This window comes from Dendrobates tinctorius, unplaced genomic scaffold (assembly GCF_039654945.1).
Source record: "Dendrobates tinctorius isolate UK_male_01 unplaced genomic scaffold, ASM3965494v1 ptg000019l, whole genome shotgun sequence".
Lineage (NCBI taxonomy): Eukaryota > Metazoa > Chordata > Amphibia > Anura > Dendrobatidae > Dendrobates > Dendrobates tinctorius.
Window position 1 is genome coordinate 80,394,205 of NW_027361687.1, and position 13,565 is coordinate 80,407,769.

The 13,565-nt window shown below is 42.2% G+C and overlaps 1 protein-coding gene across 1 annotated transcript; it reads right to left on the reverse strand.

Annotated features, from left to right (window-relative positions):
* Positions 1-12,150: 12,150 nt before the first annotated feature.
* Positions 12,151-13,101, reverse strand: LOC141082658 (olfactory receptor 12D1-like). The gene has a single exon (XM_073566609.1). The coding sequence runs from the start codon at positions 13,099-13,101 to the stop codon at positions 12,151-12,153; it is 951 nt and encodes a 316-aa protein (XP_073422710.1).
* Between the last annotated feature and the right edge of the window lie 464 nt (positions 13,102-13,565).

Genomic DNA, 13,565 nt, shown 5'->3' on the forward strand with positions numbered 1-13,565 from the left:
TGAAACCAGATGATCCTATTCTGACTAATGTGAACGCATTCTTTCAAGCTTTGGGGTTGTGGTATGACGAACCTAATGCTATTGATCAGGCTGAAAAGACCCTGTTGCATTAAACCAGGGTCGAGATTCTGCAGAGTTGTACTGTCAAAAGTTCCGAAAGTGGGCGGTCCTTACTACCTGGAATGATAATGCCTTGGCTGCTCTCTTTCGGAAGGGTTTGTCAGAAGCCGTAAAAGATACTATGGTGGGATTTCCTGTTCCCTCTGGTCTGGATGATTCTATGTCATTAGCCATTCAGGTTGATCGGCGATTACGTGCACGCAGGATTGCACGAGAGGTGTTGCCACCGGTTGAACAGACATCTGAACCTATGCAATGTGATAGAGTTTTGTCTAAGGCGCAACGTCAGGAGTTCAGAAGGCGTAATAAGCTGTGTTTTTTCTGTGGAGATGCCTTGCATATTATTTCTGTTTGTCCTAAACGAGAGAAACGCTTTGCACACACGTTTTCTGTTGGTGGTGTTCAACCTAAGTTTCTTCTGGCAATTACTCTGATCTGCTCCCTGTCCACATTTTCCGCCAAGGCTTTTGTGGATTCGGGAGCAGCGCTAAACCTAATGGACTTGGATTTTGCTAAACGTTGTGGATTTCCGATGACACCTCTGCAGACGCCTATCCCTTTGAGGGGGATTGATGCTACTCCTTTGGCTAAAAATAAACCTCAGTTTTGGACCCAGGTGGTCATGCGGGTCGCCCCAGACCATCAAGAAAATTGCAGATTTTTGGTGTTGCATGGTCTGCATGATGCCGTTGTTCTGGGGTTTCCCTGGTTGTAAATTCATAATCCAGTTTTGGATTGGAAGTCTGTCTGTGGTGAGTTGGGGTTGTCGGTGTGCCTTTAGTGAGGCTCCGTTTTTTTCCACCTCTCCTCAGTCGCATGATGTTCCTGACTATTTGGCAGACTTTTATGATGTATTTAGTGAGAATGAGTCTGCGTCCTTGCCTCCTCATAGGAGTTATGACTGTGCTATTGAACTAAGCCCGGGGTGTAAATTTCCCAAGGGTCGGCTCTTCAATTTATCTGTACCCGAGCACGAGGCTATGCGGTCCTATATTAAGGAGGCGTTGGAGAAGGGTCAAATTAGACCATCCTCTTCACCCTTAGGTGCCGTTTTTTTTTTGTGGCCAAAAATTAATGGTTCTTTAAGGCCTTGTATTGATTATCATGCCCTCAATAAAATTACTATTAAATATCAGTATCCGTTACCCCTGATTTCGGATCTATTCTCTAGAGTTAGAGGTGCTTGCTGGTTTACCAAGCTTGACCTCAGGGGGGCGTATAATCTTATCCGCATTAAGCAGGGGGATGAATGGAAGACGGCGTTTAATACTCCGGAGGGACATTTTGAGTACCTGGTGATGCCTTTTGGGCTCACTAATGCCCCTTCTATCTTCCAGTGCTTCATGAACGATATTTTCCGAGACTTTGTGGATAAATTTTTGATCATCTATCTGGATGATATTTTGATCTTCTCCAAGGATTGGGATTCTCATGTGGAACATATTCGGACTGTGTTCCGGATCTTGAGGGAGAATTCCCTGTATGTCAAAGGATCGAAATGCCTTTTTGGAGTACAGAGGATTTCATTTTTGGGATTTATTTTGTCTCCGTCAACTATTGAAATGGACCCGGCCAAGATACAGGCCATTTATGATTGGGTTCAGCCCACTTCTTTGAAGGCCCTCCAGAAGTTTTTGGGTTTTGCTAATTTTTATCGGAAATTTATAGCAAAATTTTCTAGTATTGCCAAGCCATTGACTGATCTGACTAAGAAGGGTGCTGATGTGTTGAATTGGTCTCCGGAGGCTGTTGCTTCCTTTCAGGAGCTGAAGCGAAGATTTACCTCCGCCCCGGTTTTGCGGCAACCTGATGTCTCACTCCCGTTCCAGGTAGAGGTGGATGCTTCTGAGATTGGTGCAGGAGCTGTTTTGTCCCAAAAGGATCCTGTAACATCTAAAATGAATCCCTGTGCTTTCTTTTCCCGAAAGTTCTCTCCATCTGAACGTAACTATGATGTGGGGAATCGGGAACTGTTGGCCATGAAATGGGCATTTGAGGAGTGGAGACATTGGTTGGAGGGAGCTAAACATCAAGTTGTGGTCCTCACTGACCACAAGAATTTGATTTACCTAGAGTCGGCTAAACGCTTGAACCCTAGACAGGCTAGGTGGGCCTTGTTTTTTACACGTTTTGATTTTGTGGTCTCTTTTCTTCCTGGAACTAAGAATGTCAAGGCAGACGTCCTCTCTAGGAGTTTCTTTGCTGATTCTCCTGTGGTGACCAAGCCTGCTACCATCTTAGGCGAAGGGGTAGTTCTTTCTGCCATCTCGCTCGATTTGAGACTTGCTCTGCAAGAGTTCCAGGAGGACAAACCTGAGCGTTGTTCAAGTGGAAAGTTGTATGTTCCTGACCAGTGGAAGAAGAGAGTGATGTCTGAAGTTCATTTCTCTGCATTGACTGGTCATCCAGGTATTTTTGGTACTAGAGATCTGGTGAGTCGCTCTTTTTGGTGGCCCACCTTGTCTCATGATGTCAGGAATTTTGTGCAGTCCTGTGGGACTTGCTCCCGGTCTAAATCTTGTTCTCACTCTAGTGGGTTGTTGATGCCTTTGCCGGTCCCCAGGAGGCCATGGACCCATATTTCAATGGATTTCATCTCTGATATGCCGGTCTCTCAAAGAATGACTGTTATTTGGGTGATTTGTGATAGGTTCTCTAAGATGGTTCATCTTGTACCACTCCCTAAGTTGCCATCTTCCTCTGAGTTGGTGCCCCTGTTTTTGCAACAGGTGGTTCGCTTGCACGGGATTCCTGAGAACATTGTATCTGACAGAGGAGTTCAGTTTGTGTCTAGATTTTGGAGGACTTTCTGCTCCAAGCTGGGAATTCAGTTGTCCTTCTCCTCTGCTTTTCACCCTCAGACCAATGGGCAGACAGAGAGAACAAACCAGACCTTGGAGTCGTATTTGAGATGTTTTATTTCCGCTGATCAGGATGATTGGGTTTCATTTTTGCCCTTGGCCGAATTTGCTTTAAATAATATAGCTAGTTCTGCCACTTTGATGTCACCTTTTTTTTGTAACTTTGGGTTTCATCCTCGATTTTCTTCAGGGCAGGTGGAGCCTTCTGCCTGCCCAGGTGTTGACACTGTGGTGGAGAGAATGCACCAGATCTGGGACCAAGTGGTGGATAAGTTATCTCTCTCCCAGGAAAAGGCCCAGCGGTTTTCCAACCGACATAGGACCATTGGTCCCCAGTTTAAGATTGGTGATATGGTGTGGTTATCATCAAAAAATATTGCTATGAAGGTGGCTTCTCCTAAGTTTAAGCCTAGATTTATTGGACCTTACAAGATTTTGGAGATTATTAATCCGGTCTCTTTTCGTTTGGCTCTTCCTGTCACATTTAAAATCCATAATGTGTTCCATAAGTCCTTGTTGAAGAGGTTTGTTGAACCAGTTGTTCCTGGGGTGGCACCTCCAGACCCTGTATTGGTTGAAGGTAACATGGAATATGAGGTAGAGAAAATACTGGATTCCCGTCTGGCTAGACGGAGACTCCAGTATTTGGTTAAGTGGAAGGGTTATGGTCAGGAGGATAATTCCTGGGTCTCTGCCTCTGATATTCATGCCAAAAGATTGGTGCGTGCCTTTCATCGGGCTCACCCTGATCGCCCTGGTGGCGTGGTTGAGGGTTCGGTGACCCCTCCTCAAGGGGGAGGTACTGTTGTGAGTTCATTTTCCCCTTCGTCACTGAGGTCTGGTGAACTCCCTATTCTGGTAAAGGAAGGTAATGAGCCTGATTATCAGGCACCTGAGCCTAATGAGGATGATTGGCTGAGCGGAGTCACTGACTGGATATAAGGCTGCCGACGCCCTTCTGCCCTGCGGGTGATTTCTCTGTGGACTTCTAGGACACCAGTCTGATTCCTGCTTCCGTAAAGCTAAGTTTTCTGCTTTGCCTGTTTGCATTTATGTTTTGTTTTTGTTTTCCTTCCTTTTCTGGATTCTGCCATTCCCTGCTGGGATGAGCTGAATCTCCTTTTGCCGGTTGCTCTGTCTTCAGAATATTCCTGAGTACTGACATAGCCTTTTTGAAGCCTAGCATCTTCAGGGCCTTTTTTACTGTCAGTCTGTTGGCTCTTATTTTCATAGGGTTTTTCATGGATTGCAGACAGCAGCCTTCCTGTCCTTTCCTATCTAGGTAGTTTGGGCCCCGTCTTTGCTCAGTCTAACTTTCTGTCTGTGTTAGTGTTTTCATCTTGCTTCACCGTCATTATATGTTGGGGGCTGCCTATTGCTTTGGGGTCTGCTCTGGGGCAGTTTAGATTTCCCCTTTCTTTCTTTAGGCCTATTTAATTCTCCGGCTGTGATCGAGGGGTCTAGGGCATCGTAGGAACCCCCCACGGCTACTGTTAGTTGTTGTGATGGGATCAGGGGTCTGCAATCCGATAGCTGCCAACCTCTCTGGTTTTCTGGACTTAGCTAGCAGTTCTGTTTTTGCCTCCTACGGTGACTCAATCATAACAGGGCTGGCCAGGCGGGGTCTTTTTCTTAACAGGAAACAAGGGCGTATTACATGGAGAAACACAGAGTACCAGAGCACCATTATCAAGTAACATTTGTATTTGCTCCTGGAGGCCCCGCTCCTGATCATATTTCAAAGAATATTGATAGACTTTGGGAAAAGGGGCACCAGGTTTGAGAAACACTTTTACTGGTTTTGCAGGCATTTTCCCTGTATCATTTGGCCCTTTTGACCAAAGTTTAGATGGTATCTCTGAGAGATATGGGGTGAGTTTTTGATCCTCAGGCAATATTGAAGGTGGATCAGGGCCATCTTAACTGTGGGAAGGGCATGCAAAATACAAATTTCCTCACTGTCTTCATCTGCATAGGGGTTACGTAACGTAAGAACCATCTGACCATCATATTACATTTACTGGATATGTGGGAGAGATTACGATCTGAGCAGTAACCTCGGGGAAGGGTCCCACAGGGATGGGTTTTGTAAGAGTATGTTTATTGGGTCTGCTATCTACTCCGATTAAAACAGCGGGGGTATGACAATCTCTCGGTAAGTGACCGAGTCGGCCACAGCGCCAGCATTGCAGATGAGAATTGGCACGGCGTATCTGGGGAGTAAGGTTCCCAGTCAGGATTAGGAGAGATATTGGAGTAGGGAGCTGAATTTGTGTATGGTTGGAGCGTGGGAGCGGAGTTTGCTGTGTGCCACTGATAAGGAAGAGCTATGTGCCTGCAGCTGTTTTGGGGGCAATGGGGGATGTGGTGGGGGTGGAGATTGGAGGGGGAAGTGGAGCAGCTGCTTGCTGCTGGTTTGCTTTTTCTTTTTTTTCTTTCCCTGCTGATACAGAGCAAGCTAGATTGTTCTTAAAACTTTTTTTTTCCCTACTTTCAAAGCATCGTTTGGAGTCTTTCTGGCACATGGCACATTAGTCTATCACTTTCTCACACCACAATCACTTTCTTGCACCACAGAACATCCAGTCCTTGCCATAATAATAGGCAATTTTTCCTTCTTCAACATAGCAGTAACAGAAACAATCAGAATTCACTTCCTCTGTTCTTCCTAACACCTTCATTACACAATTCATGTGCCAAGCCATGAAATTCTTCTTTTTCTTCCACGGATTCTCTCCTTTAGAGCTAAATATCTTTACTTCAGTTGTGCAGAGTACTGGAGCGGCCATTACAGTCTGTTCCACAGGGTCTATCCCCCTCTGGGATGCCCAAAATTCAATGCAGTACTCAGTGAAAGGAGGAGGGTGTCTCAGACTATCCCTCCGGACACCTCTGGTTATATATATATATATATATATATATATATATATACCTGAGTTACGTATCCTACCCAATCTTCGATCAACTCACCACGCCCGATTCTAACTGTGATCAGGATTTCAGGATATTTTGACTATAAAGAGAGTCACAATCACTGGTCAATTCGGGGTGTCCGTCCCTTATGAGGTACGGTTCGAGCACTGGGCCCCCAACGGGACTGCACCTCTATATGATTCCACCCAAGAATCACCCCACCATCAAGGACAAACCTCAGATCCTCTTTGCAGCAACAAGCACAGGAAACCCACTCCAACTGTCAGTCTGAACAGTATAACTGCCAACTTACTCTTACTCTTTTATAGTTATGCTTAATTATGCAAAGTACCCAGTTACCAATAGCATCTTCATGACACATTTACTTTATGAGCCAATAGTATTGCAAGAAAATCAGAATATGTCCCTAGTTACGTGATGTAGAGAATAGAACAATAGCACATTCATCAGGGTCTCATATCTTGTGCAAGCTGGAAGTGTCTGGTTTTATAAAAGCTGCGAACTTTCACCTAGTTACAAAATTTAACTCGTAAACAACAAAATGGCGTCGCAAGCACAAAAATGGAGGTCTGGAGAACAAGATATCCCGTACAACTGAATACTGTACTTCACATGATTTATGGCCTAATTATTGCTGTATAGAAATACAGTTTCATCCAGGAAAAACAAAGAAAAGTGCCGTAAACTGTCAAAACTTTTGAGCACATACATATATGAGCTGCCACAGAGATACCACTACAACAAATTTGTGCCCTGTTTTTGTTTATTTTTGGCCTAACTAGTACTGTATATAAGTACATTTTCACCCAGGAAAAAGAAAGAAAAGCGCCGTAAACTGGTCTCCATAGAATATCAGAATAATCTTATGACACTGGCAAAATTTTGAGCACACACAGATATGAGCTGCCATGGAGATACCAATACGACAAATATGTGGTTTTTTTCCATACTTTTGGCCTAACTAGTGTTGTATATAAGTACAGTTTCACCAAGGAAAAATGAAGAAAAGTGCTGTAAACTGGCCAAACTTTGAGCACACATAGATATGAGCAGTCACAGATACCACTACAATAAATGTGTGGCTTTTTTTTTTTTGGGGCAAGATACTGCTGTATTTAAGCAAAAGTGACAGCCAACCCAAAAAATAAAACAGCCGTAAACTGGTCAAACTTTGAGCACACAGATATTGGCAGGGAGATGCCACACCAAAAAATGTGTGGCCTGTATTCCTTTGGCACCTGGGGCCAGCTATATACGGCTAATATATCCTACAGGTAGCAGCAGCAGCACCAGATACACACATACAGTGCCTGCAGGCCTTGCACTGATGTGTATACAGCGACATACACTACCCTGCCTGCCTAACACTGGAACCTATATACTCCGGAATTAGTCCTTAAAAGGTCTGTTGCTTTAGCTGGATGTGAGTGTTTAGGATGGTAGACCCCACACTAACAAAGAAATGCCCAATTCTGACCCTATCAAGGCAGCCACTCTCCCTACACTCTCTCAATCCGGAGCTGAATGCGCTGAGCAGGGCGGCGTCTGGTCCCTTATACCCTTGATGATGCTGTGCAGCCAGCCAATCACTGCACGACCACAAGAAAGATGGCCTGGCAGACAATCCCTGCACCATGATTGGGTCTCTAAAGTCCGCCAAAAATGCTGGGTGGAGACCAGATTTCCCACCGAGTAATCCCAGAAATATTCGGTGCTTGCCGAGTACACCAAGTACAGTGATACTCGGGTGAGTACCGAGTAGTGGTGAGCGCGTTCGCTAATCGCTATCTCTGATCCAGAAGGCAGGAACATATTTGAAAAAGGATATAAAGCCAACAGATTAGTCACACTATGCAATTTGTTCACCCCCAATCAAGGACAGACCACGTGGATTTCTAAAGCATTGGAAACTTTGAAACTTTTCAAAGAAAGATTACTAATTCTAGGAGGAGATCTAAATATTTCTCTAAATCCTATTCTTGATATCTCCACAGGACACACTGTCCACTCTCAGAAAACCTTGGGAAGTTTACAAAGGACATTTCAATCTCTTAACTGATTTGTGGCGACTTTTAAATCCTTCTACAAAGGATTACACCTTTTTTCCCCCAGTTCACAATTCTTATTGTAGACTTGATTATCTATTCATACAAAATCAAAATCACAAACTTATATAATTTGCCCATATAGGTTCAATCACTATTTCAGATCATGCAGCTATCTTCCTTGAGATAATCATAGTCACACTACCTCGCCCAACTCCAACATGGAGGCTAAATGAATCTATAATTGATAATGCCAAATGTAGAAGCACTGACTGACAAACTGAGTCTTTTCTTTCAAGATAACATAAAATTGAGAAAGCTAAAACCAATTATCTGGAAAACTCACAAAGCAGTAATGAGGGGGGAGCTAATTGCCCTGGGTGCCTACGTAAAGAAGGAATGAAAAAAAGAAATAGCCTCCATTTTGCATCAAACCAATGCACTGAAACGCATTCACAAATGATCAGTAGCTCAGAGTGATCAATCTGAACTCTCGGACCTGAGAAACAAACTTAAGGATATTTTAAATCTGTCAGCCAGATTTTACTAGCGCTGTAAACAAAAATTTTACATGCACAGAAATAAGGCCAGCAAACTCTCCTCCAAGTCCTTACTCCTAAAAAAACATAGACAAATATTGCATAAAACAAATACAAACAAGTAAAATGCAACTAGCAGTCAAAACAGTAGAGATAGCAGAAGCTTTTAGACAGTATTATCACAAGCTTTAGACTATGTGCACATGTCCGGAATTCCCACGGAAATTTCCACGGGATTTCCGCAATTACATGCCACGGGAAATCGGCGAGAAATCTGCATTTGCAATTCCCCTGTTTTTCCCGCGTTTTAACTGGCGTTTTGCAAGGTTAATTAACTTGCAGAATGCTAGCGTTTTCCAAACGATCTGTAGCATTGCTAGGAAAACCGATTGACAGGTTGGTTACACTTGTGACCAACTTTTTACTATTGAGGCTTCCTATGCGGCATCAGTAGTAAAAAGTTAAAAATAATAAAAAAATTTTTAAAAATCGTGATTTTCTCCCCTTCCGGTGTCCCACGCAGCGTACCCGATCCTCGCGATGCTCCCGGAAAATCCCATTCCGAGGGATGCCTTGCAGCAATGACCTTTGATGTGGGACGTCATCAAAGGTCATTGTTGCAAGGCATCGCTGGGAACGGGACTTGGTGGAAGCATCGCTGAGACCTGGGCACGCTGCGAGGGACACCGGAATATGAGAATAACTTGATTTTTTATTTTAATTCTTATTTTTACAGGATTATGGTACCCAGAGCCTGGAGGAGAATCTCCTCGCCTCCACACCGTGGATACCATCCGCATATTTTCTGCTTACTTTGCGCATGGTGGGCACAGCCACATGCGGAAAGTAAGCGGAACAATGCATTCCTATGTGTGCGGAATTCCCGCAATTCCGCACAAAGAATAAACATGCTGCGTATTTTTCCGTGATGCAATTCTACTACGGAAAAATATACAGCATTAGCACAGCATGTACGGAATGTCATAGGATTGCATGGGATGCTTTTTTTTTTGCATTTTCGCAGCAAAATCGCACGTTAAAAAACACCGCGAAAACACAAAAAAAGCTACGTGTGCACACAGCATTATGTTCTAGAAATCCTGGCTTCCATGAAAGATGTAGTGGAAGCATCAAATAAAATAAACAACTTCCTTGATTCTTTAACCTTACCAAAGATAAATTCTAATGACTAAACGAAGCTCAAAAGTCATTACTCAAGAAATTCTAGATACATTGAAAACAATACCAAATTGGAAAACACCAGGCCAGATGGCCTCCCAACCATATATTATAAACAATTCTCCAAATGTCTACTTCCCTATTTGGAAGAGTTATTCAATGCATTCCTTGCTGGCCAACCCCCACCGAAAGAAGCATTAGAAGCCTTTATCACAATAATTCCAAATGCGGATATGAAATTGTGGGCAAAACTCGTTGCTAGAAGGATAAGCATAGTTCTACCGAGTTTGATTCATCCTGACCAATCTGGCTCATGAAGGGGAGAGAGGGGAAAGATAATCTCTACCTCTGATGCATCATCTGGTGAATCTGCAATGTGCAGGGAGCCAAAACCTTTAGCTTCACCATAAAATTCTGTCTGTAGTCTTACAGTAAACTGAAATGCAGATAATGATGTAAAGTTTTGGAGAACTATATGCAAACAATTGATGTTTCATATAATTGCATATTCAACCTTTTTCCCTAACACTTGATGGCTAATCCTTAGGAAACATCAGCTGGAAAAAGCTTTGGGAGAAATGTTGGACAAATCTCCAACATCGCTTCTTCCATATATATTCACATAGCAAAGTAGTTTAACCATTTACAGTATAAGACATCAAGTGCTTGGTGGAAACTAGAAAATTGTCCAAAATATCCAATATAACAAATCCTTTTTCAACCGAGGTTGAATGATTGATGGGGCTTATTGGTATCCACATATACAGTTGAAATCAGAAGTTTACATACTCTATGTAAAAAGACACCCGTGCATGTTCTTCTCAATATCTGACTTGAAATCATAATAAACCTTTCCCATATTAGGTCAATTAGGATTACCATAATTATTAATGTTTGCCAAATTAGAATAATATTAGAATAATGAGAGAGAGCGAATGTTTTAAGGCAATTTTTATTACTTAATACAAAGTCAAATGTTTACATACACTAAGATTACTATGCCTTTAAACAATTCAGGACTGCCCATATGATGATGTCATGTGTTTAGAAGCTTCTGAGGTTTTTAGGCAACATCTGCGTTAATTGGAGACACACCTATGGATGTATTTTAACACACCTGAAACACACTGCTTCATTGTGTACAATCATAGGAAAGTCTAAAGAAATCAGCGAACATATCAGGAAGAGAATTGTGAACTTGTACAAGTCTAGCTTGTCCTTGGATACAATTTTAAGATACCTGAAGTTGCCTCATTCATCTGTACAAACAATTATACGCAAGTACAAACAAGATAGGAATGTCCCGCCATCATACCGCTCAGAAAGGAGATGGGTTTTGTGTGTCCGAGAGATGAATGTGCTTTGGTCCAACATGGGCATATCAGCCCAAGGACAAAAGCAAAAGACCTTGTGAAAATGATGGCAGAAGCTGGTAAGATTGTGTCAATATCCACAGTAAAACAAGTACTGTATCAACATGGGCTGAAAGGCCACTCTGCCAGGAAGAAGCCATTACTCCAAAAGAATCAGAAAAAAGCCAGATTAATGTTTGCAAATGCACAAAGCAACAAAGACATAAATACTTGGAGGCATATCCTGTGGTCTGATGAAACTAAAATTGAAATTTTTGGACATATTGACCATCGTTACGTTTGGAGGAAAAAGGGAGACGCTTGGAAGCCTAAGAACACCATCCCAACTGTGAAGCATGTGGGTGGCAGCAACATGTTGTGGGGTTGTTTTGCTGCCAGAGGGACTGGTGCACTTAACAAAATAGATGGCATCATGAGAAAAGAAGATTATGTGGCAATACTGAAGCAACATCTCAAGACATCAGCCAGGAAGTTAAATCTTGGGCGTAAATGGGTCTTCCAAATGGATAATGACCTGAAGCATACTGACAAAATGGTAACAAAGTGGCTTAAGGATAACAAAGTCAATGTTTTGAAGTAGCCATCACAAAGCCCTGATCTCAATCCATTGAACATTTATGGACAAAGCTGAAAAGGGCGGTGCGAGCAAGAAGACCTACAAACCTGGATCAGTTACACCAGTTTTATCAGGAGGAATGAGCCCAAATTCTGACCAACTATTGTGAGAAGCTTGTGGAAGGTTATTCCAAACGTCTTACCCAAGTCACTGAGTTTAAGGGCAATGGTACAGAATACTAATGAAATGTATGGAAACTTTTGACTTTGCAGTATGTAATAAAAATGTCTTAAAACATTCTCTTTCTTTCAGTATTCTGGCATGTGGCAAATATTAATAATTATGGTAATCCTAATTCACCTAATACGGGAAAGGTTTGTTCTGATTTCATGTCAGATATTGAGAAAAACATGCAGATGCATCTTTTTATATAGTGTATAGAAACTTCTGTTTTCAACTGTTTAAGTTGGTTGGTACGTGATACTGAAAATCATGAGATATCATAAATGTCTACTGGGATCTTTGGCGATTTAGCTGATTTAGCTAGTAGTGTAATTGTTTTAGTACTTGACCTTCAAAAAACAGTTTCTTAAAAGCCCTTTTCACGTCCTTATTTCTCAGAGCATATATAAAGGGGTTCAATGCTGGAGTGATGACAGTGAAGAGTATTGCAGTCAGTCTATCTTGCTCCAAGGAATCCTTAGTCACTGGTCTCAAATATGTGCAGAAAGCAGTTCCATAATACAAAAGGACCACAGTTAGGTGGGAAGTGCAGGTGGAGAGGGCTTTACTTCTACCATGCTCTGACCGCATGTTCTGGATGTGGGTTGCAATAAAGCTATAGGAAATGATTATTAGAATGAATGTGCCTACAGCTACAGAACCTGTCACTATGTTGACCAAGCTCTCATTAATGTGTGTGTCGGTACATGCCAACTTCAACAGAGGTTTTATATCACAGTAGAAATGGGTTATTTTGTTTAAGTGACAGAATGGAAGCCTGGAAGTCAAAATTGTATGGGTCAAAGAATATAAGAATCCAACAAGCCAGGATGTGAAGGCGAGCTGAAAACACACAGCCTTTGCCATAAGGACATGGTATCTCAGTGGGTTACAAATGGCGACGTACCGGTCATAAGACATTGACATAAGAAGCATGGCTTCTGTGCTTCCCAGGAAATGAAAGATATGGAGCTGGACTATGCAAGCTTCGAAAGTTATCTTCTTATCTTCCACAAGTAAACCAGACAACATTTTAGGGACTGTTGTGGTTGCATAGAAGAAATCCAAAAAAGAAAGGTTGCCCAGCAAAAAGTACATTGGAGAGTGAAGACCATGATCAGCAATAATCACTGTCACAATGCTTAGATTACCGAATAAGCTTAAGAGGTAGAACATAAGAAAAGAAACGAAGAGTACAACTTGTAACTGAGGGAGATCAGTGATCCCTAGAAGTATGAATTCTGTTACATGGGTCGCATTCAATGTTTCCATTAAAATCTGTAAGTGAAGTATGCAAAGGTTCATTAAAACATTTTTCCTAACAAAAAACTATGCAATCAATTCATAATTTTTTTTTTCAGATTCCATTATGGGTTAAAGGGATTTGATTTCTTAGAATGCTTCATGTATTCAGATTCTGCCTGGAGGCATCTACCTCACAGGACCTGAACGAGTGAAAATATATGCAGGGATTTCGACTTTGGGGGTGGGGACAGGGTCTACTTAAATTTAATCTGTCACTAGGATTTTGCCATGTAATCTGATTGCAGCATGATGGAGAGGCTAAGACCCTGATTCCAACATTTATTGGTCTGTCCTGTGTAGTTTTGAAACAGCCTAGTAAGTGACACATCACTGGAATCAGGGTCTCTGTCCCTATGGTATATTGCTCTCATTACATAGCAAAGACCTGCTGACAGATGCCCTTTAAGAAGATCAGAAATGTATATGTATAG

What these genes read in the sequence shown, in the direction of transcription:
- LOC141082658 (XM_073566609.1), bottom strand. Translation starts at nt 13,101, where the DNA reads ATGGAAACATTGAATGCGACCCATGTAACAGAATTCATACTTCTAGGG.